The 26,735-nt window shown below is 37.0% G+C and overlaps 2 protein-coding genes across 4 annotated transcripts in view; one reads left to right on the top strand and one right to left on the bottom strand.

The window, feature by feature from the left end:
- Positions 1-289, bottom strand: part of TTPA (alpha tocopherol transfer protein) — a 50,904-nt gene extending 50,615 nt beyond the window's left edge. Inside the window, exon 1 of the mRNA XM_009285499.2 lies at positions 32-289. Within this exon, the coding sequence (XP_009283774.1) occupies positions 32-289 (258 nt within the window). The remainder of the gene's footprint in view (positions 1-31) is intronic.
- A 328-nt stretch (positions 290-617) lies between these two features.
- On the top strand, positions 618-24,314 carry YTHDF3 (YTH N6-methyladenosine RNA binding protein 3). 3 transcript variants are annotated; one of them, XM_009285421.2, is made up of 5 exons: positions 618-704; positions 1,724-1,748; positions 7,051-7,136; positions 8,519-10,111; positions 21,645-22,618. In XM_009285421.2, the coding sequence occupies exons 4-5, from the start codon at positions 8,537-8,539 to the stop codon at positions 21,666-21,668; spliced, it is 1,599 nt and encodes a 532-aa protein (XP_009283696.1). In that variant the 5' UTR covers positions 618-704; positions 1,724-1,748; positions 7,051-7,136; positions 8,519-8,536; the 3' UTR covers positions 21,669-22,618. The 3 variants fall into 3 exon arrangements, with proteins under 3 accessions (XP_009283696.1, XP_009283689.1, XP_009283681.1); XM_009285406.1 differs by lacking the exons at positions 618-704; positions 1,724-1,748 and adding an exon at positions 6,678-6,762 and having other exon boundaries at positions 21,645-24,314; XM_009285414.1 differs by lacking the exons at positions 618-704; positions 7,051-7,136 and having other exon boundaries at positions 1,727-1,748; positions 21,645-24,314.
- Positions 24,315-26,735: the final 2,421 nt, after the last annotated feature.

The following is a 26,735-nucleotide window of genomic DNA, read 5'->3' as shown; positions in this document are numbered from 1 at the left end:
CCCTTTGTGTGTGCTCGTTCCGCAAGCGAGCCCTCCCCGGCCAAGCCCCTCCGGGCTCCCGTTTTCTCTCTCCGCTCCGGCAGCGCCTTGGTGCCGGGCTCCTCGCAGCGCCCGGCTCCGTCTCCTCTCCCCTGCGCACCTCTGATTCTCTCTGGCTCCTCGTTACCGCATCCTTTCTCTTCGTGCCTTTCTCTCTCCTCACCCACCTCTTCTCCCTTCGGGCCTCTGGTTTCTGCTCCTTTTCCGCGGCCTCCGCTTCTTCCAGCTGTTCTTCTCTCTTTCTCTCCATGCGCTGTGCTGCACTTTTTTACTTGGTTCTTCACGGAGCTTAGAGTTTGTTATTTTTTGTCTTTGCTAGGCCTCTGCTGGCTTTTCTTTCTGGCTGGAAGATATTCTGTCTTGGTGTCTGCTTCCTCCCTGGGCCTCTGCCTCTCCCCAAAAGTTTTGGCCTTGCAGTCTCCTGCACCCTTTCATTTTCTCTCCGTGCCTTTAATGTTTTGTTTCTTTTGTCTCTGTGCATGCTCACCAGTTTCCTTTTATGCACTTATTTCTAGCTCAGTGATCTCTTAGCTTTTCATTGCTGTGTCTTCTACAAAGGCTGCTTCTTCCCAACTTTTTTAGTTCCATGTTTCTTGTTGGTCTCTGCATGCGTTTGTGTCTGGATTAAATTCATCCCAGAAGATGAGGTGGTTGGGGTTTTTAAGGTTACAGAGATTTTTCTCTGGTTTTGGGAGGGGGAGGTGACTAACCAGTGCAGCTTTAGATGGAGCAGTGTTAAAGAGTCTTAAGATAACTCTGAAGCAGATGCACGTAAAAGCAAGATGGAGGTGGTTGCCTCCTAAACTTTCAAACCTCTGAATACTGAGTTTTTCAGGACTAAAAATTGTTAGAGAGTGATGGAGCCTGGAGACCCACTCATGCTTAGTTGTACATATGTGAGAAGATGAATTAGATTTTCATGGGCTAGCATTTGTTTTTCTAAGTTATTTTATTTTGCTATAGAGGAATTCAGGATACTGTAACTTGTACTGTTACAGTGATTCTTAATGCATGACAGATTAACAGTGTTTTGTAATGACTAATCCTAAAAAAAAAAAAAAAAATCCTCCTTAAGGTATTATTTCCTTGTGTGAAAGCTTGATACAGACTGCATCATTTTCTCAATATAATTGCCTAGACGAGGAATGCACTTGTAGTTCAGCTTACAATATCACTGTATATTCCTTTGCATATCTAAAAAGCAAGGCATTGTAGGTTATTCTCTGATAAGTACCCATCAGTCAACTTAAAAGATGACATATGATAATGAAGTTCTAATGAAGTTCTAGTACTGGCAATAATTTTAAGCTTCTAACTTTCTTTCTTCTTTTACTCTATGCTTTGTTTATTGCTTAGATTTCTTGGGGGGAGCAATCAAAATTCATTTGTTGTTTAGGTTTTCAACACCATTTGAGCTTCACATGCTGTAAAAGATTAGATTATTTCAATGTTTTTTGGTGAAATTCTTTCAATTTTAAAATTTTTTGGGGTTTTTGTAATATTTTATATGATATTATTTCATGTAAGATCATATTTTTGTAACAGCATGCTTTTAATAATATTTTAAAAGGATATTTAAGTTAAAAAGAGCAGAATTGGCAAATAAATGGAATTACCCTGAAGTAAACATTAGAGGATTCTAACTGAACTTGTTTTGCTTTTTTTTCCACTTTCCTATATACAGAGACCTAAAGGACAGGGAAATAAAGGTAAGTTGATTCCTTGTATTTCTGTATAAGTCTCTAATATTGCTGTTTATGGAAGTTAACGTGTCTTCAGACAATTTTGGGAAGAGAATGTAGGTATAGGATCTCTTTTATTTCAGAGCAAGATGGCAGGAAATTATGTGCCAAAATGTTATTCCCCAGCACTTGTACTGTGGCACAGCGTACATCAATTTAAAATGTTTTGTTGCAAATGAAGATTAATGTCAGAAGTCGGACGATAACATAGCTATTTCTTATTAGCTGACTTTGATATGTTTGTATAATCTCTTTAACAAGTACACCTTGGGCCTTTCTGTGCAGTGAATAGAAATGGTATACTGGAAGAATCAGGAAGAATCTTTTGAACAGCTTCCTTAGCTTGTGAGACAGTGTCCACGTGACTAGTCACCTTCCTTATTCTCAGAAATTTGGTGGGCTTTTCATTTTAGCATCAGTACAGAATATTCTCTCAGTGTTTGTAGGCCTTCTGCTTTTCTACTTTTTTCATGTTTCTGTCAACATCTTAGTTTTTAAATACCATGCTCAGTGGGGCTTCTTCTCTCCCACAGAAACAAGGAACTAACTACTTAATATACTTCTCTCTAAAATTCTTGGCAAGTCTGTCGTAAACAGCATCTCAGATTATGTCTTACAATTTATTTCTGGTCTGGAATTTGTTATCTTTGAAATAAAGACTAATATTCTGTTTGGGAATTCTTTTTGCCTAATCAGTATACTTGTGCCCATTTAATTCTTAGGTGCTCAGCAAGCTGAGCTATGCATGCACACAGCTGCCTTCGTGTGTTAATATGCTTATTATTTCTTCATGAAGATAAGAAACTGTTTTTTCTTTTTGGAGCTCATGTACTCTTTGTCCCCCAGCTGTTCATTATCTGAACTAATCTAGTTGTTCTCTGTGAACTGTAATTTAATGTTATCCGCAGCGTACTTATTCTATTATTCTGTCTATGTGCAGATTATCTGCTTCTTATTACATATATCACTTATGAGGTGGCACATGGTTCCTGAATCTTGCTGAATTTGGCCTGTTCCTTTTAATTTCTCTGCATTTAGAGAAAAATGAACTTGTGTTTACCTCCTCACACCTTCTCAGTTTGGTCATTCTTGGATACTTGTTCTCTCATATTCTAATACTTCTACCTTTTTTTCCCCAAACTAGAACTTTTAACTGTTTCTTTGTGTCTTTGAAATAGGTTGTGTTTATACCTTCCATGTTGCCCTTAAGTGAGAAGAAAAGTCAGATTCATTTTAGCAAGTAGTTCGTGGCTTCACATTCTTTGAATTACCATATCTCAGTTTTAGTGAGGTTATTGAGATGCATCTATTAGAGAATCATACAAGCAGTTTTTGAACTATACTCCATTGTATGATTTGGAGTGGAAGTATTAAGCATTTCTATTTGGGTGTTATGTTGCAGCTTGTTTAATGGTGAAAATGCACGAATCAGCTTTACTTTAACTTACTTATGTTAGCATATTTTTGTGTGCTATAATTTGTAAATGCTGCAGAAAGTTTGAATCAAAACACATCTCTTAGTTTGCTATGTAAGGAAGAGATTTTTGTATTTCTGAATTTGGATTTTTATGGAGTGCATCCTTTTAAATAATGGATACTTACTATGTATTCTCTTGGTGACAATATGACCTAAATGAAAACTATAGTGAAACAAAGCAGTAATCTCCTCCTTTCTGTTAAATTACTTGGTCTATGTGACAAAACTAAGTTACAATTTAGCATTAAATTAAAGGGCTAGGAGATTGAAGATGGCTGCACAGTGCAGCACGAGTAGTTGGCTTTGGGTTAGAGACTTCTTCAAGAGGATAAATGAAGTCAGTATCAGCAATCCTTACTGACCACATGTTAGCAGACAGTAGTCTTTTTCAAGTGTCATGATAAGTCCCAGCTTAAAGGAGGTTTGAGGCAAGATGGGCTACCGAGTTAACAGACTAATCTGAAGTTGGTTCTGTGCATAAGAGTAATAACGTTAAAGAGGATGGTAAAAAGGTTACTGTCCACATGTCTGGTAGGGCATATGAGAGAATATGAGTGAGCAGTGTAAGAGGTGTATGTATGGAAATAGAGTACTTTTCATATTGAAACAAAAAAATATTAGACCTGCAAATGATATTGGGAGGTAGCTAATTTGTATTGTCTAGTAAAATGTTTTTGATACTTTATTCTAGTTGATTATAAATTGGTGTACTGTGCTGTTTCCCTTGACCAGAATTTGTGGGATTGAAGTTCTAGTGTGTAGAGCAGTACTATCCATCTGTTGTGTCGGATATTAATGTTGGTATTTCAAAGACTTGAATGAGTAAATTATCCTGTCTTGAAAGTTTTCTTATTCTAGTTGTCGACTACTGTACAGTTGACATAAAACATCAGAACTGACATCAATCAAATTATGTCTTACAGAGGGGTATGTGGGGGTAGAAACTGGCATTCCTGAAACTCCTTTTTTTCCCTTTTGTTTGTTGTGCCAGTATTACCACACCTGGAATAAGAAAGTGCTGACTTGTGTTTACATATATATGTATATAATTTTTGGTTTTGTAGAAGGTTTAAATGTAAGCATAAGGTTTAAAACAAGAATGAAATGTTACGTGTTTCTTTTAGTATTTATTCTCCACGTTAATCAAGGTGTAACGGCTCCTTATGAAAAAATTATTCTTATGCCTTTGGCCATCACTTGTGCATTTTGCAAGTGGTTATTCAAAGGATAGTAGCAGTTAAAAGAATATAAGCTTTGAGTTCGTTTATTTGATGAGCTGTTTCTTCCCAATATCTAATTACATTGTATGTTTTCACAGTGTTTGCGGAAGTATACGGTATTTTCAGGGTTGGATTGATACAGATATTTTTAGTAACTGTAGATTAGTTTCAATTAGTATTCTTCATCACTGCCCTGTTTAGTTGGAACACTTAATGTGAGATTTTGGGAATGAGGCATGCATCTTAATCTGTTTGCTCTTGTTAAATGTGTGTGGGGGCTACATTCTTCATTATTAACACATTATGTAAAGTTAGAATGAAAAGCCAAAGAAACACACTTTTAGTGATGCTGTTTCACTGGGAAATGTATATATTTACTAGGAAGGATGTCAGTGTAGAGCTATTTTGTGTCACTGACTTAAGAGCTCAATACAGAATGAATAAGAAAGAAAATACATTTACAAGAATATTCTATGTTAGTTGTAATGGCAGACCAAAAATAATTCTGTCTTAAGTGACCTTTAGATACCTCTGAAACAATAAACACAGCAGATGCACGTTTTATGAAGATTAGCTGTCAGTATGAGGAGATTAATTATGATAGGATTTGAGTCTTGACATGCAGCTGTTTATTCCTTCATTTGTGATTGCATGCTTTTAAGAAACTTCTATGCTGCCGTCTGTCTTCCATTATAACAGTATTTGAGAATTGTGCTCTCCATACTATTTGGTTAAGTCTAAGCAATGGACATGGCATGGACAAAAGATTTTGAGGCTCATCCCCTGTGTGACTGGGACAAATATAAAGAGGAATATAGTGTTCCAGCTCATTAATATGTTACCATTGTGTGTAAATTCAGGATGATTAATGACCTTAACTGAAACTCTTTATTTATGGAAAAAAAGCCCCAACACCTAATGTTAATTTAAATTTGGTATTTAGTTAGGAATATTGTTCTATCAAGTTTTAAAATCCATTGTGCTCACCATTGCTGGTCATATTTGGCTGTAGCTAGTATACAAACGCCCTGTGCCAGTTTGTAGTAACTGAAGTGTCAAGTGTTCTGACTTTTAAAACTCCAAGAAGATATTCAAAACACAAGTTGCTTGCTTCCTTCCCAGATACTTGCTTTGAAAAAAATCTTCTGTTGTTCTGTGTTGAATTATGAATTTTTAGCTCTTTTTACTGCTGTCTGAAGTTAATAAATTTTTCCAGAATTTTGGTTACTCCTTGTGATTATATCTATTCCTTTGTAATTTTTTTCAGCTAGTTTCATTCCCTGAAGGCAGTTTGTTTTAGAGGTGTTAAAGTCAAATGTGAAAAAAATTGAAGTAACTTGGTCCAGGCACCACTTGGTTTGCAATGTGAACTTTGGGTGGCAAAAAAACTCTCCAATGAAACAGGAAAAAACCCCACTCTTAAACACTAACTCCAGCAAAGTTTATGGTTTAGTTACGTGGTTGTATATACTTCTCAGAAGCTTTTGCTAAAAGAGGGAAACCACAGAGTCGGCTCCTAACTCAGTGTCTTCAGCTGTCAGAAAATCTGCTGTTTTGTTGTAACTTCTGCTGTCATGGTTTCTCAGTGTACCTTACCGATAACTCTCAAACTTTTTTTTTCCCCCCCTTCACTGAACCTATTTGATAAATAACAAAAAAATTGCATTCAGAAAAGCAGTAATTTATTTTTGAGAAGAGGTCTTCATCTTCAAGTTGTTTGTATAATTGCAAATTGCTGGTTTAAGTGCATGTTCTGCTTTGCACCATGGGAAACAGTGGAACTTAGTAGAAATTTGTGCAATTTGGCTTTGTTTGAATAGTAGCCTTGGGGCGGGTGGAGAGACACTTCAAGTAATTTGGGCAGCTGGAAAATCCCAGGTAGGTGTAATGCCTTAGATGAAATCAAAGGTAATAGGAGGCCAAGAAGAGCAGGTAGGAAGAGATTCCAGCATATAGTGGCATATATGTTGGGAAAGGATTGTAATCACCCTTGGGGACTTTAGCTCTTGTTTCTGTCTTGCTTTGTACCCTCTGAGCTTTAGAGATGCCACTAATGCAGTACAGTATAATATTTATGTAGGAAATACAGAATTAAGTAGTTGAATAGTGGTGCGTGCCCTTCATGGTTGCCTTGGTGGGGTAACTGACTTTCCTCCTGGCAGGAGAAAGCTGTATGTTGCAACTTTCCCTGGACCTATTGAGTATGTCTGATCTGGTTGGTCTGCACATTTGCACTTGGTCTGGTACTTCTGGAAACGCTGGATTTACTGCCTGTGCAAATAAGGTGTGCCTATAGCTTTTCCTCTGTCTGTGGAGCTCAGGAAAGAATAGTCAGGAGTAGTCTGCTCTGGTTGCCATCTTTCCAGACCTCTCCTGAGATCTGATAGGGATCATCAACAGAATGTGCTATTTTCTCTAAATTTAACAAAGTGGTGCTTAACAATAATTTGTTCAGCCTCAACAAAGCACAAGTAGAAGTATTTCAATGTACAGGTGATTAAGAAGGGTTATCCAGATTAAAAGTGCATAATAGATCTTCCAGAGAGTATACCTAATACAGATTTACTTTTAGTTTCAGTACAAAACGGTTCGATTCATCAAAAGGATGCAGTAAATGATGATGATTTTGAGCCATATCTAAGTAGTCAGACAAATCAGGTAAGTAAACATTGTTTACTATCTTGAAGTTAATTTTGGAGTTCAGCTGACTTCCAGACTTAATTAATTTTTGGATTATATTTCTTAGCATTACTTACTTGCCTGAATATTGTATCTTGTCTTATCATACGGTATCTTAAACAGGTAAAGTCTTCTTAATAGTTCTGAAAAAGATTCAGTTAAAAAGTATGCTCTGATGTCTCCTCCTCTTGTGCTTGTGCTCTGACTTCAGAAAGATGCAGTTACAAGAAGCTTGAGGAAAAAAACAAACCCAAAAAACAAAACACAAACCCCAAAACAAAACCCCACACCTTAAATTTACAATGAAATCATCATATATTGGATGCAGTTCAAAACAACAGTTTCTTTGGCTCTGAGAAAATACTAACTGCTTGGACGTGATTTCTTTTGAAGTTGATAGCAAGTAGTTCACAGTTGATGGCATGATAGATTGAAGCTTAATATTACTACAGCTTGGTATAACTCTTGTGCCAGGAAGTTAATGACTTATTTTAAGAGCTGTGAATTGTCTCTGTAGTCAAAAGTTAATATTCATTAAGTTAAGTTTGTAAGTTGTAGCGGTCTTGAGAGAGAGAAAAAGTGTAAATTTTTAAAAGGCTTTGAGAATTTTTGTTGCCTTCCCGTTTTTTTCAAATAATACAACATTAAGGAAGCATCAGCTAGAGGATGATAATGTGCAGTTTTTTTGCCCAAAACAGCATCAGAAGTCGTATGGGCGTAGTCCTTCAAATGTCTTGGAGCTTTATCTTCTCAAGTAGTAAATGCTGTGATTTCCCAGGAGTCTTGGGAGTGGAATTTGAATTTAGCTAGCAAACTTTGTTCTACTAGACCACACATTATACTTAATGCCCATTCTCAATAGTGTGGAAATGTTACGGTTTGATTGTTGTTCCTCCTGAAACAAACAGGCGTCCTTGCATCCTTTTCACTATAATATTCTGGCAGGTGTCTCCAATTAGAAGCGAGAAATTTGGCAAAAAACTAAGAATACCAAAACTTTAAATCATAGTTGCAGCTATCTTTCTGTATTTATGAAACTACAGCTGTTATGACTTGTTTTTTAAAGTAGCTTGTTATTTTCTTGATACTGTTGACATAGAGGCATTTTTAAGCCTAGCTCAGTAACTGAAAATAAAGATAATATATTACAAAAAATGGGGCTCTTCAGTGCTTTGAAAAGGTCTCGAGGAAAAAATGGCCATATCTAACGGGTACCTTGTTCATCTTTTATGTTGGAAGGAATGGTGGAAGTTACAAATGCATTCATACAATCCTTAAAAATGTTTTGGACTGTATTACAGGGTTTTTTTGCCCTGAGCATAATTGTCTATATTGCTGATTTTTGTTTTATTTTCTTGCAGAGTAACAGCTATCCACCAATGTCAGACCCATATATGCCTAGTTATTATGCTCCATCCATTGGATTTCCGTACTCTTTAGGCGAAGCAGCATGGTCAACTGCAGGCGACCCTCCAATGCCATACCTGACAACTTATGGACAGATGAGTAATGGTGAACACCATTACATACCCGATGGTGTATTTAGTCAACCTGGGGCATTAGGAAATACCCCTCCATTTCTTGGGCAGCACGGATTTAATTTTTTTCCTGGGAATGCAGACTTCTCTACATGGGGGACAAGTGGATCTCAGGGACAATCAACGCAAAGCTCTGCTTACAGCAGCAGCTATGGCTATCCACCTAGTTCTCTTGGGAGAGCCATAGCAGATGGACAGGCTGGATTTGGCAGTGATACTCTGAGCAAGGTGCCTGGGATTAGCAGCATTGAGCAAGGCATGACTGGACTGAAAATTGGTGGAGATATGACGGCTGCTGTAACAAAAACTGTAGGCTCAGCTCTGAGCAGTACAGGTATGACAAGCATTGCAGCAAACAGCGTGCCCCCAGTTAGCAGTTCAGCACCTAAACCAACCTCATGGGCTGCCATTGCAAGGAAGCCTGCTAAACCTCAGCCGAAACTCAAGCCTAAAGGTAATGTGGGCATTGGGGGCCCTGCTGTACCACCACCACCTATAAAACACAACATGAATATTGGAACTTGGGATGACAAAGGGTCAGTGGTAAAAGCACCCCCAGCCCAACCAGTACTGCCTCCTCAGACTATAATCCAGCAGCCTCAGCCATTAATTCAACCACCACCACTGGTGCAAAGCCAACTGCCTCAACAGCAGCCTCAGCCACAGCAACCACAACAGCAACAAGGACCTCAGCAGCAGGCTCAGCCTCACCAGTTGCAGCAGCAACAGCTGCAAAACCGCTGGGTAGCTCCTCGTAATAGGGGTGTGGGCTTCAGCCAGAACAATGGAGCTGGTAGTGAGAACTTTGGTTTAGGTGTTGTATCCGTCAGCTCCTCACCTTCTGGTGTGGAAGTGCATCCAGTGCTGGAGAAACTAAAGGCCATAAACAACTACAATCCCAAAGACTTCGATTGGAATCTGAAGAATGGACGTGTGTTTATAATCAAAAGTTATTCAGAGGACGATATTCATCGCTCCATTAAGTACTCTATCTGGTGTAGTACTGAACATGGTAATAAGCGCTTGGATGCTGCTTACCGTTCCCTGAATGGAAAAGGCCCACTCTATTTACTCTTCAGTGTGAATGGCAGTGGACACTTTTGTGGAGTGGCTGAGATGAAGTCTGTTGTGGACTACAATGCATATGCTGGTGTCTGGTCTCAGGATAAGTGGAAGGGGAAGTTTGATGTCAAATGGATCTTTGTCAAAGACGTTCCCAATAACCAACTGCGGCATATTCGCTTGGAAAACAATGACAACAAACCGGTTACCAATTCGAGGGACACTCAAGAGGTACCCCTAGAAAAAGCCAAGCAAGTGCTTAAAATAATTGCTACTTTCAAGCATACCACCTCAATCTTTGATGACTTTGCACATTATGAGAAGCGTCAAGAGGAGGAGGAAGCCATGCGTAGGGTAAGAAATCAATGTCATTATAGTTGCTCTTCTGTTTTTTCTGTTTTGGAAACCTTGTTTTTCACACAACTGGAATTTCTGTGCGTGAGTTGAATCAGAAAGTGGTGCTTTTTACCCACGGTGTCTGTACTTGATATAACTGGCTGTTAATGAAAAGATTTAAGTTCTTGTAACTTGTTTTGTTAACACAGGTATGTGTTTAACCACAGTACTAACATAGGCCCGCATAAGCGGACTTCTGACATGTTTTACTCTTCAAAGTAAACAAAAACTGAATTGAGTGTATTATCCGTAACTGAAGTCTTCTAAACGATTTTTACGGTTTCTGGATGTCACAAAAAGGACCTGAAATTACAGGAGAAGCTTACTTTATTTAACATAACAATTCAATTCAGATTCTGCTTTAACAAAATGTTAACAGCGTGATTACTGTGAAAACCAGGTTTTCCCCTTGATTCAGTTGTCTTTTGTACAACTGTAAAACACAGAAGTGATAGAGTGGTGACTTGTACAGTGTCGGAATAGTTTTTTGGGCATTTCTGACAGAGCATTTCCTAAAAAAAGTAACGTGTAGTTCATTTCTGCGAAGAAAAGTATACCTATGACAAATCTGTAGAGAAACCTTTAGTTTTGGAGGTCCATATTTCAGAAAAGCAGACAAGGGAAACAGGCATTTAATTCAAGCTATTTTATAGTACTTGTCTACTTTGTCTTGTGTGTACTCTCCCTACTAATAACATGTTCACCATTGGCCACAGTATTTACTTTTGCTATATTTATTTTCTTCCAGGCTTGCTAGTAACGGTAAATACATGATTTGTCTCATGGTTAGAAACATTTCAGGAACTATTGTATCAGTTAGATGATGTGCAAGTATTCAGAAATGGGAGTTTGTATCAGTGCAGTTTGGTGGTAGGGCTCTCCATTCATCCTGTCACACCACCTACTGAATAAAACCCCAAAAGTCTAGGGGTTATGCTAATTAGGGGCCTTGTGGGATATGAAGTCCTGAATTTGTTCGCTGCTTGAAGCTGCCACAATTCTGGCTGCGTAAGAATTTCACCTGCTTCACAACCTCCTTACTTCTCTTAGGTTTCTAGTACTGCAGTGGTTCCACCCCTCTTGTACATTCCTAATCCTTCAACACACATTGCATCTGCTGTAGACCAGTGTTGTGCATATCCAAAATTAATTTTGTAGTTTTATTGCACAGCTCTGCAATAAATTGTCACGTTGTAAGTTTTTTTATTGTTTGGAGGCAAGATGAATATCCCAGTTGGGCCTGTAATGCCTTTTGAATTTTTTTTCTAAAAAGAAAATTAACAATACTGATTTAGGGCATAGTCGCGTCCATGCTATCCTGATGATGGGAGGATGGGCTGCATTCTTAACTACTATTCAATGTAAGGGGAAAACTTTGACTTTTTCAGGCTTTAGTACAACTTCACTGTGATTTTTGGTAATGTTTCAGAAGGGCTAAGGCTATCATGTTTCTCTGTAGCCTTCATGTTTCAGTATTTTCTTAATTTTTGATGTTTTAAGACACTTCACAAATAACTGGTTTGCATCAAAAGTATCTACTTTTGTGAAAAAACTTATCAAAGGAGTCATAATTCAGACATGCCCTAGCAGCTCAGGAAGATAATGTGTTTTATTTGTGGTTTTGTTCCCTCCGTAGTAGATCAAAGCCACGAAATGTAACGGAGAGGGGGAACATAGATTATGGCAGTGTTTCTATGTGTGCTAAACTTCAAATTCAAAGTACGAAATCCAGCATTTAGTAGGTCTCTAACTAGATGACTGTGATTATGCATGTTTGTGTAATAAAGTAGCATTACTGTTTCCTTTAATATCGTCAGGAAAACATATGTATCTGTATGACTCAAGTACTGAAGTCTGCATTTCTCTGTTAACAGTTACCTTTCCCAATACTATTGGGAGAAAACATACTTGTCAAGATACTTGCATAGTAGGCATTGATTCTTCTACGGCATCGTACCAATTGGTTTTGTGATAAATTATAAAAAATGACTTTAGAGCTGCATTCACAACCTTTAGTTGTGAGGTTTTCTCTTTGTAGATGGATTTGAGATATGCCTTAAGCAAATGACTATGTACTTAAAATATAGGAAGTCCAAATTAAACTAATGACAGCTACTGAGAGTTCATCTTTATCATTCTCTTATGATTGAGTGTTGCTTTTAAACGTCTAGGTTTCTTCTTTTATCACACAGTGTACAACCAACCTGTCTTTAAATTGTAAACATACAATTATTAACTCTTCTATGATTCAAGAATAGTTTGGAAATGCAACGATTAGTATTGTAACTTTTTGGTTTATGGTTAATTGAGTAATCCTTTACTGCCTAGTGCCAGCTAGGCTTTTGTGGAGCTGTATTTAAATTAGTGCACTGTCTACTGCCAGTTGAACTGTGTAAATTTAAGTTCATGCCTATTTTCTGTGGCAGCTGTGGCAATCGCTTTGTTTCCAGTGTTTCTGTCATGAAAAATGTGCTTATTGATGTTAATAAAATATTAAATGCATCAAGCAGCAGTAGTCATTTACATGTTCCTTAAAGTTCAGTTAATGTTGTGTTTTTGCATAGGTGGTAAGAAACTTTCATGCAGCCAGTGATCTAAACATAGTAAACAGCATATGATTTATGGATTTAATTTACTTTATAACTGTTCATCATTCCAACTAACTTATTTTAAAATAATTGGTTGTAAAAGTTTAATCTTAACAACTCAGGGGGATCAATAATTAATTTCCAATATGACCTAGCAGTATGTTTTATTAAAATATGGCAGTATACTTATAAAAGTGCAATGAATAGTCTGTGATTAACATGAAACTTCAGTAACTTTGCCATTTGATAAAGGTTACTTGCAAATGACTGTGAATAGTCTCTTTAAGCATAAATATTAGAACTCTAGTGTCCACCACTGTTTGATGTGACCCCGGTGTGGGCAAGGTGTCTACAATTGGGGTTGGAAACAAATTTGTGCAGTAATCATTCACGCTTTTGTTACGGCTCAGGTTCCAGTGTCCTATTTTAAACGTACAAGTGCTACGATCTTTCACCAAAGGAGCAAAGAAATCAGCAATGTTTTTCATGAGTTCTGTCAGTAGTATATTGAAATAATCTGAAATTGCATTAGTCCTTAGTTTGAACTGCTACTTTGTGGTGTAAATGTGCATATTTGTGTGCAGATTATTTAAAGATGTGTTTGATTGTCTTTCAACAGAAAGCAGTAGCAATAAGATCTAAAAAAATGGAACAGGAATCTTAAAATATTCCATTTAAGAGCATGTAATTACATTAGGAAAATAAAAGGTATTGAAAAGAAAAAAACCCTAATCTGCATTAGTAGTTACGCACCTGATCTTCAGTAAATATACGGATCAAAATGAAATGTGGCTCTGATTAAAAACGCAGTCGTTGGAAGATTACAACTTCCTAACCCTCAGATGGTGGCTTGTTAACCTGCAATTGCCTCTTGTCCTAGGACTTCTTTTGGTGCTTTTTAGTGCAGAATTCTACTTTTGTAGCATATAATGGAAAAAAAAATCATGGTTCCTCGTAACTGTAGAATGCTTTAGATGGTTTTCTTAGTGAGGTAGTTCAGAAAAATAATTATTTTTTATCCATGAGAGAAGGTAGAGGGATTCAGTATATTTGTGTATATCTAATTTGCATTTGGAATTTTTACTTTTCAGGAAGCCTTTAAGTGGCATGTAAAATGTTAGCTTTCTTCTCTTGTACTGCATATGTTGTAATAGGAATGCTGATACAGCTAAAACTTTCTGACTCTCAAAAGGAGTAATTTAATTTTTTTTTTCCCCCCTCATTCTGATACTAATGTAACTTTTGTTTCTCTGATAATTGGGTCATAATCAGGCTGCAGTGTTAAGCAGTATAACTCCTTTCCAAGACATTGCTGACTTTATGGTTGATTTGATACTTCTTAAAAATATCTTAAGGAGGGAAGTGAGAAAACATCCATTAAGAGTGAACTGTGGACACCTCCTTGTCGCCTTACCCCAAAACCACCAACTACTAGGTTATAATGTCAAAGTCAGATATAGATACATCCACAGTCCTTGTACAAGTCAAGGAAAACAGGTAGTTGACCAACATTTTTAATGTAGTTAAATGTACCAGACAACTTTTTAAAGTTTGTGTATTTACATCTAAAAGAGGTTCAAAACAGTAAATAAAGCAGGTTATGTCATATCTTCTGAGAAACTTGTGCCTTTCCTGTATGCTTTTGATGATGTTTCAAGGGCAATTATTTTGCAGTTTCCTTGAGCTTGATGTTTGTCTACAGTTTCATCTCTATAAATGAAAATGATATTGCAGGTCTCGTGTCTGTTTTAAGAAAAAACAGTATGGTCAGAAAGTAGAAACAGAAGATACGTTTTTGTTCCTTTGATCGTGGGATTACTATGTACCCCTGGTCTCGGGAGAAGAGGGTTATTTGGAGCTAGAATAATTTTAGACATGCTGATCCAGAATTTTCATCCCATGATGGTGTGATTATTTACCATGTCTTCATTTGCTTTTGCTTCTTTAGTCTGTTGGAGACACTTAAAAATGACCTGCAAGTTCTCTTGTTATAAACACATGGATTTCAAATGTGCCAGTTTTCTGTGCATTTGGTAGAGTAAATTGTTTCTGTTCAGAGGTAGTGCTTAGAATTTATTACAGTCTGAGGATAGTATGGAGAGGTCTCAATGTTAAAATACGGTATCACACAGAGTGACTACGTAAGAGTTTGAGTAGTGGTGTGACCTGCCTTTCTCTAGTAAGGGACAAGATGCTGCAACAGGGAAAGTGCAATATTGGACTGTTGAATAAGAGAGATGGAATGTAGTTAAACTCACATGTGGTCTTAGTTCATAGCAACACTTGTATGGATCTTGTTGTGTTTTTCTTTTTGGTTTGAAATGCCTGCCTGCAAAATCAAGCCTACAGAGTCCTTTTTACGGAGTGGATTTAAATTCTCTGACTCTGGGACTTGGAAGACCAATTTCTCCTGTAAAATAGGGACCCCTATTGGAAAAGCTGGGAATATCAACCAAATGGTTTACCTTAACGATTAAGAGACCAGTAGTTTTTGGAATCTAATTCTTTAGTGTTCTTAAATATGAAAGTCACTGCCTAAGACAAGACTTCAAACTTGAACTGAGCTGGATCTGTGACAGCTTCACCTTTCCTAAATGCTGTGTCTTTAGGTTGTGGGTTTTAATGCAAAGGAGTAATTCTAAATCTCTTATTCCAGAGCAAAATCAGAACCTTGATTATATGTGAAGAACTGTTAAAATTTATGTGGCAGCCTTCTTGCTTTCTGCTACATCTTCTCAGATTGCATTGCTCTATTGAGAACAAATTGACTAGAACACTGGTGCTTTTCCTGCAGTTTGCAGGGGAGAAATATGTGTGCATATTGCAAGGAAGTCGCAACCTGTGTGACTCTTCATGCAGTACTTCAGCCTTGCTTCATTGATTCATGCCACAGATGGGCTAGTTAGAAGAAACTCGAGTGAAGACTGCTGGTGGTGCTTTGCTGGAAAAAATGACACTTTAAAACCATACAGATCTTGCATGTCTAGTAAAACTGTTTCTGTAGATTCAGTTGAACGAGGATTGTTTAAGTTTTGTATCAAAATTGATTGGCTTTAACCTTCAGATTCATCTAATTGAAATGATATATTACAAGAATTTGTATCAGGTGATGAGCTATTTGAGCCCAGTTCTTTGTGAGCACCTTTTCAGAGGTCTGTTAGTGTACTTAATATTGATAAGTAATTATAATTACTTTTTTGCTTCTGTACGTAGGGATTATAGTCAGTTGTGAAAAAGTAAACATAAGCTTGCATGTTCATTGCACTTTCATATAGAATATAATGAGAAACCAAGATAAAATAAGTTCATGTTTCCTCATGGCAGACTGGAATTTGAGTTACACATGTGCAAAGAGCATGAGTGGTGAGGCTTAAAGAAAAATTGTCTAAGTTCTTCCCCAGTGTATTTTGTAGGCCCTGCAGTGGATGTCATTTCCCTTCCAAGGCTACTATAGATTCCTTAGCAGAGCAATTAAATAAGATCTTGTTGTTGCCCATGGGTGTCTGAGAAAAAATAACAAAGATGTCAGAGTCATCTTTCTGCTTCTTTTGCTGGGACAGTGATCATCACTGAATGCAATTTCCATAGATGTAGTTAGAAGCTATCTGTTGTCAGTCTTTGAAAGCTGATGTTACACTGTCAGCATTGTTAACAAACAATAATGAGGATCTAGAAGCTTGAAAATTTTTTTTTTAATGAACTTGCTGACATGGCTGTCTTGTAGCTAATTAAGATCTGAAATTTCAATGTGTAACGATGTACAGCACTGAAAGGAAGCACTTGCTACTTGTAGTTAGAATTGGCCAGTCCATCACTGAAAGTATCCACTTGGGAAAACAAGACTGGAAGGGCTTTTCTGGCTCATGGAGTTCAAGCTTGGTTTCTGCAGAGCCTTTCCTTGTTGTTTGTTATCATACGGTATCTTTAAAGTAGTTAGGTTTCTTTCCCCAGCTCTGCCTTCTGAATGTTTGTACCCTGTTATTTAGTGTGCTGTGGAATTTCAGATCTGGATTAAGTTCTTATTGCCTTTATCGTTACCATAATAAAATAATATAGTCTGTCCATGTTCCACTAACAATGCATGTGTCTGCTAAAATTTAAATTTATTTACCTTTTTACTGTAGCTTGTTCACGTTTTTACTGTTGCTAAGTGTGTTTCAGAGATTGAAATAAGTAAAATGCCATCAAAACTAATAGGAATAATAAATAAATTAGACGTCTAGGTCTCATAGCTTTTCAGACTTTCTTAATATTTATGTGCTTGAAAGCCTTATTTACTGTCTGGAGTTCAAATGATTTGCAGCAGCAGGGTCTCAGATGAGTATTAATTCATAAGGCTTACTGGGAGAAGGAACTGCTCTGGAGTTGTAAAACCTTGTTTGACTTCCGATGTTGACTTTGATTTTTAATTTGTGCCTTGTAGTTTTCATGTTGGGATAAGGAATAGGAGAAAATGAGTGTTTAGGGAGGGGATGGCATCTTCACAGGAAAAGTTTCTAGGTCCATGTAAGGCTTCTAGAGATCCTTCCCTCCCATCTTCCCAGAATTCCCAGAAGTGCTTCTCAGAAAAAATATATTTAAGTATTTTTATCTGGTTTTGAGGTAACCTCTGTCTTCAGGAGATTTACCCTCTCTAGTTTGAAATTCAGGAGAAGTTAAAAAGGACCTTTATTTTACACAATTATAAAGTTTCAGTATTGTAGTTTATGTTAACAGTGAATGAGATCCTTGTCATAAATGGAGTAAACTATTTCTAGCATTTTTCAGTTTTCTCAGTAATCTGTTTTTCGTTGCGGTTCTCAAGCCCCAAGGTCAATGTTTATGCTGTCATAGCTGTAGTGGTACACCGGGGTGCAATAAACTGCAGATTATGGCTGATGCCATTAGTAAATGAGACTTCATGAACTTTGCTGTGGCTTCTTCTCACCACCTCTACAGCTGTCTGTTCTGCCTCTGCCAGGTGTTTCTGCCCACGCAGAGGAGGTGTGTGCCTGTGCCTCACTTCACAGAATGCAGTCTGACATGTTAGCTTACATTGCAGATGAGCAGGGCTTTTAAGCTGAAGATTAAATCGCAGTTTGCAGTGAAGCAATTAAGATGTGCTACATATTCCCTTCTGAAGCTGCTGTGAGAATACTACCTCTTGGGAGAGGGGCAAAGCAGACAGCTTCAGGCATGAGCATTTTAAACATCGCAGTAAGATGCAAAAGTTTGGCAAAATTCTAGGGTTTTTTTGCAAGTATAGAGGATTGTGCTGGAGGTGAGTGTGTGTGGGAACTATCTGCAATTTGCTTGTGCAAGTTTGCAATTCTGGATAGCTTTCAAAGTGGACACCTTGAAATGCTTGTACTTGCAACTGCTATAAAAAGCAGAAGTCCTCCTTTCAGGTCTACCTTCCCTCACCTATGAGCTTCAGTTTGTAGGATCTTGGAAAAAGAAGTACAGCTGAGGACTGTAGTAGCTTCTTGTTGTTGTTAGGCTACCATTTACATTTTTGCTACTAAAAATGAGGCTTTTTAATTTCCCTTCTTTTTGACAAAAAATTCCAGAAGTCAGTGTTGTGTGCGTCTCAGTAGTTTCTTTCAAATCGGACCAGGAAACATTTTTGTTGCTTTGAATTTTGACATTTTGATAGCATAGAGATTTCCTTAAATCTGAGGATAAAATACATTGCAGCTACTTTTCAGCACAGGATCGTTTGATTATTGCCCTGAATTCAGAGAACTGAAATTTGGAAGTAAGTCAGCCTCACAGTTCAGACCAAGTTAATCCCATATTTTTGTTTGCACTAGATGGATGCATGTTTCCGAGGCCCAAGCATTTTTAGGTTCACCTTCACTTGGTTTTGTCAGTTTGTGTGGAAAGTTATTTGCATGGTCTGCAGCTGGCAGGTACCTTTAACCAGCTGATGCATTCCCACATTATTCTAATTCGAATGGTACTTAATTTCCACATCCTGCTCATAAACGCCCCCTAAAGTCAGGTAACCTCACCCTGGCGAGTTCTGAAGTAAAGCTGGCCTTTGGCAGGGAACCTAAATTGACAGGAGAAGCTTTTTATCCAAGAGCATTGCAAGAGATGTGCAAAGGTTTTGCTCATCTGAATGTAAGAAATAAGAGATGTTGGGTGAAAGGGAGTGGAATCCAGTCAGTACGCTGGAAACTTCCTCTGCTCTGATGGTGGAAACCTGCTGGGGATAAAGTCTTCTGCTAGTTTGTCTATAATCACTGTTTATACAAAAACAAACAATCAAACAAAAGCAACCCAAAAAAACAGAAGAGGAATACTTTTTGAGATGGGAAAAGGCAGTGGTAGCAAGTGTGATCTGACTTAGAGCTGTGGTGGGGTTTAGTTGCTTTTGAGTCTAATACCACTACCTGTGTTTTGAATAAATCAAGTTTTCTCTCTGTCCGTTTTGCTGTACAGAGTGCCAGATGTTGCTGATGCCAATATCTGAAGAACATACTGTTCGCTTGCATTGAAAAATGTCAAGTTTGTATGTCTGCTTTAAGTATTTAAATATAAATGTAGTAATATGTAACTTTGAGACTGCAGGAAAGGTGTGCTGGTGTTGTTTTGAAGCCTCTGTAGAATTCAAAATGGACTTGAAATTTGTAACACCTCCTGTATTTCATCCATTGGAAGCAGGTAGTCAGGATTTCATTCCCTTTCTACTTTGACTTTTTATGAACTTAAATGCATTTTGAGTTCAGGGGCTACACAAAGCACAAGGTCGGTCAGTTCACTGTGCAGCAGTTTGCAACGCGGAGAAAGGCTTTCTAGACAGCTTGACTAAGTGGTTACATATGTAATACTTGCAAATGGGCAGGAACCGATGATTTTATTTGTATGTAGGTAGTATTTAAAATTGTTAAAATACTGATATTTCATTATTTAACATTGCAGTTTCATAGGCTACTACTTAGTACCGCAGTAGTGTTTTTCAGCACTTTGTGCAGTTCTTTCAGTTGAAAGTTCAGCTGCTAATAGTGGAGGAATAATCTGAGATGTGCATGAGCAGGCTATTTTTGAATGCCTTACATGCATAGTGAGGCATGAGGCCAGCTATCATCTGTTTTCAGCCTAGACATGCACTGTTAACATATCAGTTTGTATTAATGACTGATACTATCAATCTCACATTTTAAAAACAGTATCTTACTATGCAAATATTAGTCATGTCTCTTTGAACTAGGAAAAAGTGATTTCTAGCAGAATAGTGCAAGTATTGCGCTTGTGTTAAATGTACTGAAGTTCTGCCCCAGAGAATGTACAGTCTTAGACACAGAGCTGCTGGGACCGTGAGCTGCTTATTGTGACCAAGAACTCTGTGTGAGCTTTACTTTTTTGGTGTTCGTCTTGAAGCAACTTGGAGGTCTGTCTTGGAGAGGACTGATCATCAGCTGGACTCTTAATAACCAGTATAAATGTTACTTATCCTCTTCTTTCATTATAGTGTCTTTTTGGCAGAATTTATTTGGATTCATACGCTAATTTGCACTTTTCTTAAATATTTTCTAGCATAATAATGTTTCAGCGTGGTGTCAGATAGGGTGGTTTTGAAATCATTGTTCAAATGCCTCCTGGTTTATTTTGGTTTTCCCTGCTATGTTTATGTTCCATTTATAACATGCTGTGTAATGCAATAATAATAAAAATACTGGAAATGAGTTTTTTGTTCTCTTTTAAATGGGGGACGGAACCTACCTCTCTTCCATGAAGATATTTTAAAACTTTTATATAAACGTGCTCAGTTGTACACATTAAGAAAGGAAATGCTATTGGAAGATAAATTCTTAGTTTCTTAGAGTCAAACTACAGTGTCTTTTTACAGTCTAGAAGATATGTAATGAAGGCAATGAGATATAGTTTATTGATCTATTTTTTTCCTAGATGTAGTCATAATGCCTAAGTGTATGTTTATCTTTAACAAAGTAGAGAAAATGGAGGATGATGATAAAACACTGAAAATGTTATTTACTCTGTTAGACTTGTAATACAGAGGAAGAATTCATTAGTCCCTGGTAGAGATACAGTGCAATTAGTATTTTAGCCCTTAACCGTACAAAGTTGTTTATCATTGTTTGTATTACACGGATGACATTACACCCTTTGTTCCTTTACACCAAATGCAGTATCTCACAATGCTGCGAGGGCTTTGTAGTGAATATGGTCTTGACTGCAATTCCGGCTTGCATTCAGGTGGTTTTTTCCCCGCCATTCCTACCTCACTGGTTTTGCATTTTGTTATTAAAAGTAATTTCTAAAAAAAGTATGGATGGCTTTTTTTTGTTTTGTTTTAAAAATTCTTTTTCTTGCCATTTGAGCAATGTGTGTGTATGGAGGAGGAGGCACTGGGCCAACTTGTTCCTTTACCTTTTGATCTTAAGCACATTGAAACATTTTATCACAGCGGGCTTTGAATAAGATACTTGGAAATATGATCCTTCCATCCATTATATCCCTGAAAAAGTAGAGTAGAATATTTAAATATTCATGCAGAGCATTTTTTGACAAGTTAAGCAGAAGATTTAGGGTACCTCGTTTCTTGCCTTGTTTGTAGGTCCCTTGGTCTCCCTACTCAGTTCAGTTTGTGCAATATATTTTATTGGAAGTGATTTAAAAGTAACATTATAAACCCTTTTCTTTTTGATAACTGTTTTTTGGAACATATTTGCCTTTTAGTTTGATGTATACTTCTGTGTTTCTTTTTAAGAAGTTGTCTTGAACTAGATATTTCATGTTCCTGAAAAAAAGTGAAGCTCTTTCCTTGAACACTTGTTGCCTGATTTAGAGAAATTGCAAGCAATGCCACTGTTCTAATGAGAGGAAAGCAGATAATGTTGAACTGTGTGTATTAACATGATTTTCCTTTCTGTTTTTGTTTGTTTTTTTTTTTCCAGGAGAGAAATAGAAACAAACAATAACTATATGGAGATGTCCTGCTAGAATTACAACACTAATGATGTAGACTCTGGAAATGCCTAATATGTCTAAGAAGACGTTATTAAAGCTTTTTTCTGCTTAAGGTGACATCTTTGAACACTTTAACACAAAATTGACTCTTCTTGTAATGGTTCTCATCAGTGCATCTGCCCTTATACTCTCTCACCAAACACACTTGAGAACTGTACCTTCGTCAAGCACTTTCTGTCCTGAAGCTTTTACCAGTATCTGCTGTCTTTTGTATTTATGCATCCTAGCTAAGGCACAGGAGACCGAACGAATGCAAGGATTCATTAACTCTTTGAATTTGTTAAATACTAACATTTAACCATTAGAAGTGGTTCAATGATGTGAGATTCACATTGCTTCAACTTAATTTTTTCTTTGTTGTAGTTTTTTTAATTGTCCGTTTTTAGCTATTCAACAGATTAAAAGCAAATCATGCCATATTTAGTCCTGGAGTAAAACTCAAGTCTAAATGTTCATGTGAAAATTATTGTAGTAATCTTTTAATATGGCAAAGCAACTTTAAGCTGCAGTTTAGCCAAATGAAACGTAACATAAAATTATATTAGGATGACATTTCCCTTGTTTCAGACTGTTTGGTGTAAGAGAATATTAATATGCAGCTTGGTGGACACCACCAGTTAATGCACATTTCTTTATTTTTTTTCTGTAACATGTATACTGAAAAAAGTGCATTTGTCTGAGGAACTGTTTGTTTGCTACCACTCAATGAATCTCAGTTTTGAGTAAATTGACCTCAGTCTAAATCAGACTTTTTATGACCTTTATAACTACATTTAAAATAATCTTTAATTCCTATTTCTGGGTGTTTGCAAGCCTGACAGATTGCTATCATGAAAGTGAAAATTTACTCCTCTAGGTGATTCACTAGCTAAATAAACATAATTCTTGTTTAGCAAGCATATACTCTGTTTCTCAAATTTTTTTGTTTCATTGTCCCAACATCCAGGTGTTCTTTTCCCCTATTTGAAAATATTTTGAGAAGAATACTTTGATCCACGGAGATGACATATTCATGGCCATGTTAACGTGATTTTTGTTAGAACCATGCAACAAGAATTTTAGAATACATATTAAACTGGGTAATTCTATACTAGTTTTTAACTTCTAAAAATTACATCTTTTGTTTCAGTTTATATAGCAACATATTCTATCTGCTGAAAGAGAATATTAAAAAAATTTTAAGCGGGTGTATTGACTGTACAAAATACTGAACAGCCTGTACCAAACTCCAGGGATAGCTTTCTCTTTTTAGAACGGCAATGTAGAAGTCAGATACGTTATAGCTTAAAATAGCAATACCACATATTATTTGAACATATTTCATGTCTTACTGTCCAACACAGATGTTTATATTGTGTTTCGAGTCCTACATTTACAGATTCTGGCAATCAAAGTTCTGGAGCTTAAGTGGCAAAGGTTTGTTTTGAATACAGCCTATTTTGCTATATTTTACTTTCTCTCTTCTTAAGCCCCTTGCACTTTTCTAACGTTGCAAACACAAAAAGTTCAGTACACACTTGCTTCTTACTCATTTAAAATATTGTTTGAGGCTGCGGAGTAGCAGATATGAATCTTAATTTTTACTGCCAGTTTTCTGGAAGCTCAAAAGGGAAGCCACTCCCATCTTTTGAGAAAATAAGCAATCTCACTTAAATGTAGATGTGTAACAAATAGCAAGTGGGGTAAGGGAGGGATAAGTAAAGTGCATATTCTAAGAGGAGACTAGGAGATAAAGGTTTCAAGCCCAAACCCTATGAAATTTGGCTTGAGCCCAAAAATTGCTGCTTCTATGCATTTCTGTTTCTTGCTAACAGGTTTTATAGCTATTTGTTTCCCTCTGTTGGCTGATTTATGGATTACTGCCTATTATTCCAACTGTCATTGGTCAGTTGAAGTGGCAAAGGTCAGTGTTGTAAGTCCAAAGAATGTAGTCCTTCTGATGATCCTTCAAGGGATCAGCATGTTTCTGCTTCTTTGTTACAAAAATATCTTACGAAAATGCACAGAAGTTTCCAGTTAAAAGAAAGCTACCGTTAGTCAGGCATTCAGGAATTGATTGCATGTGCAACCTTAGTTCGCTTCCACTGCAATATTCATATTTTTGCAGGCTTTGTTAGTATTTCCTGCTTTACCCCTTGCCTCTTTTATTCTAATAGAATGAGCATTGCTCTTGGATTGAATCAGGTTTAGTATAAAATGGATTCATCACTCTGTTGCAGACTTTGAAAGCTTGGAAAATGAGACAGGATTGTGGGAGAAAGAGGTGATCACATTTAGAGAGCTGTGACAGTTACACTGTTCCAGGATTGTTAGCAAATCTACAAATAGAAGAGTTTTATTGCTGATGGTGTTAGTCATGTTGCGACCGATTTGCCAACTGCTGAGAGTTTAGTATGTGCAGCTGAAATTAAAAGGAATTTTATGTGCATATAAAGTACTGTAAAAATAGTATATAACATTGTAAAATCAGCTATGGAGTGCTGTACTAGTTAATGGACATGTGAAACTTCTAGCCTTCAGCTTCCTTATGCACAAGTTCTTTTCCTCCAGAAAGAAAAGGAATGGTGCTTAATATCTCAAATAAATGTAGAAATACATTTTTTGGTCTGATTTTTCAATACAGTGAAGTTGTTGTAATGGCTGCTTGCTAACTTGCTAATGGAGGAGTCAGTGGAACTCCTTTTCTGCTCTGATGCCTCCTCCTTTGTGTCAGCATTTGTTTTCCTGTGATCCATACTGAGCCAGTTCAAGACACTTTCTGCTGGTTTAACGGTCTGAGGAGTTCTCTGTGAGGTTAGATGTTTAGAAGGGTGATGGTGGGAGGGGAAGGAAGGAAGGAGATTTGTCCTTTCAGAAGCAGGTACCCACTGTTGAATAGGCTTAGCTGCACTATAACTACACACGTATGGGTTGGTGAACAGAGATGCAGCAGAATGTTTAAAACTGGGAAAGGCTCCCCAAGAAAAAAAAATCAGTTCTGTGTTCAGTGTAAGATTTCGGTAGTGTACAGTGAGATATGATTTATCAGACACACTTAGTGATACCAGGAGGAGGGAAGAAATGCCGAGTATTTTCCATTTTGACTCCTTTTTCCACTTTGAAGAGACCTGAGAATTCATATAGGAAAGTTATTGCCAAAAGGCTTGTCCTACCAACACAAGTGGGACAAATTGAAGTTGTATGAGCTTTGCTAACCTTTGAGTGTCTCTTGCCTTTGTAACATCAGCATCTTTAACATAGGTTTTTTGGTAATTGACTTTGACAAGAAATAATTCCTGTCCATTGAATGCTCAAGTTGCTGGTTTAAGGAAAACATGGGCGCTACTTTATTTTGAGGAACTCGGATTGGGAAAAACTCGATATTCACACTAGACAAATTTCACTGCTTTATGTCTTTTGCTATTCTAGGCTTAATTTATCAAATACTTGCTTCTATACATCCTCTCACTCAGTTTTTTTCTTTTTGGATACTCTGGCAGTTTCATAATGCACTGTCTGCAAAATGTAGATGCAAAAGCCCCTTGCCAAAATTATTCTAGTCCCAGACAAATCTGTGGCACCAAACAAAAGATAATGTTGAGCTCTTGGTCAAGTGCAAATAGCTTAATATTTAGGAGGAAGCATCTTAAATATTTGTCACTGTTTAGTCAAAGTTCTATTTTGAAGTACTTCTATATCATAAGAGAATTTACGCGCTTGAAATATATTCCTTAAAAAAGAAGTTTTAAACAAACTATTTTGTCGTACAGGTATCAGTGCATCTTTCCTAGCTGAAACTGAGTTGAAGCAACAGTGTTTTGAATTCTCTAAAAAGCAGTTACCTAAATTTTTCAAAATTATTGGTGGCTCTTTCACCAGAAGGTTATTTAAATACTTCAGCTGATTCTAGCACAGTGAAAATCCAGTGTGGACAGTCTTTGAATTTTCTGCAGCACTGATTTTTTTAAATGAACAATTCTAGACATTCAAATACAAACCATCCTTTAGGAATGGATTTTGTTGTTTTTCAAAGCCATTTGAACTCATTTTTCCAACCACTTTGTTAAGGAAATACACACCAATTTTTCAGTGTCTTGTTTATTCTTTTGCCAGGTGAAGATCCATATAATTCACTGATAAATTCAGAGAGATTGAGAGCAGTTCTTTTCCATTCAGCTGCAGCAAAACCTGATCTGAATTTTGTTTGGTTTTGTGTGCATTAGAGTATGGGAACTTAGATGAGAATTCTTGGGCATGAGGATTGACCATTTGATCTTATTCAATCTGTTTGAAAGTTTCACTGAAAGTAACCTGTTCACATCCTTATTTATTCTATTTTCAGCCTGATGCGTCCGCCATAGTTTAGCATGGGAGGGGAAAGAATTTCTCTATGGATCATAGGAATTTTAAGTAAACGAGTTTGACCTCATATAAAATTACAATATTAGTGTACAGCTGACGTGTTTTCCTCAAAACATCTGTTCTATACTGTCTGTTCTACTTTATATATTTTAATAAAGTGCATTTTAATATGATGAATATGGACCTTTCAGTTGACAAAGTTAAATTTGTATTCAGTCCAGGCTTTTGACAGTATTTCTCTTCACATAATAATCCTGAAGCATTCTTATTAATGATAATTTCAGTGTTCAGGGATCTCTAAGCCAAATATTAATAATAAAACTTGACGTTTATTAATATAAGGGGATGCATAATGTTTGTATTACCTGTTCTTTTCTGACCTTGTCCTTCCCCACAAGTGGAAATCCGACAAACAGAAGTCAAACACCAGTTGGATGTCTCCTCCAATCAATTTCCCTGCGTATTTCACAAGAAACTGTTTTGCCACACTGCAAGCAGAGTGCGAATGGGTGGGTCTTCAAGTATCTTCCTGCAGAAATCTGTTCATAGTCAGACATTCAAGAGGCAGTGAACTTCTTACTCCCATCTAAGTAAGCATTCTTTCCCACTTCCCTACACTTTCTGGGAAGACTCCACTGTCATGTCTTTTGTCTGCTGCTTCCTTTGGATGCCCCTGA

The sequence above is a fragment of the Aptenodytes forsteri genome, unplaced genomic scaffold (genome assembly GCF_000699145.1).
Source record: "Aptenodytes forsteri isolate BGI_AS27 unplaced genomic scaffold, ASM69914v1 Scaffold396, whole genome shotgun sequence".
Taxonomy (NCBI): Eukaryota; Metazoa; Chordata; class Aves; order Sphenisciformes; family Spheniscidae; genus Aptenodytes; species Aptenodytes forsteri.
Note: the sequence above shows the minus strand (reverse complement) of the source record. Positions and strands in the feature narration are given on the sequence as shown.

What these genes read in the sequence shown, in the direction of transcription:
- YTHDF3 (XM_009285414.1), top strand. Translation starts at nt 8,537, where the DNA reads ATGTCAGACCCATATATGCCTAGTTATTATGCTCCATCCATTGGATTT. An exon ending in AGGAGGAAGCCATGCGTAGG is followed by an intron (nt 10,112 to 21,644) that starts GTAAGAAATCAA and finishes TTTTTTTTCCAG; the next exon opens with GAGAGAAATAGAAACAAACA.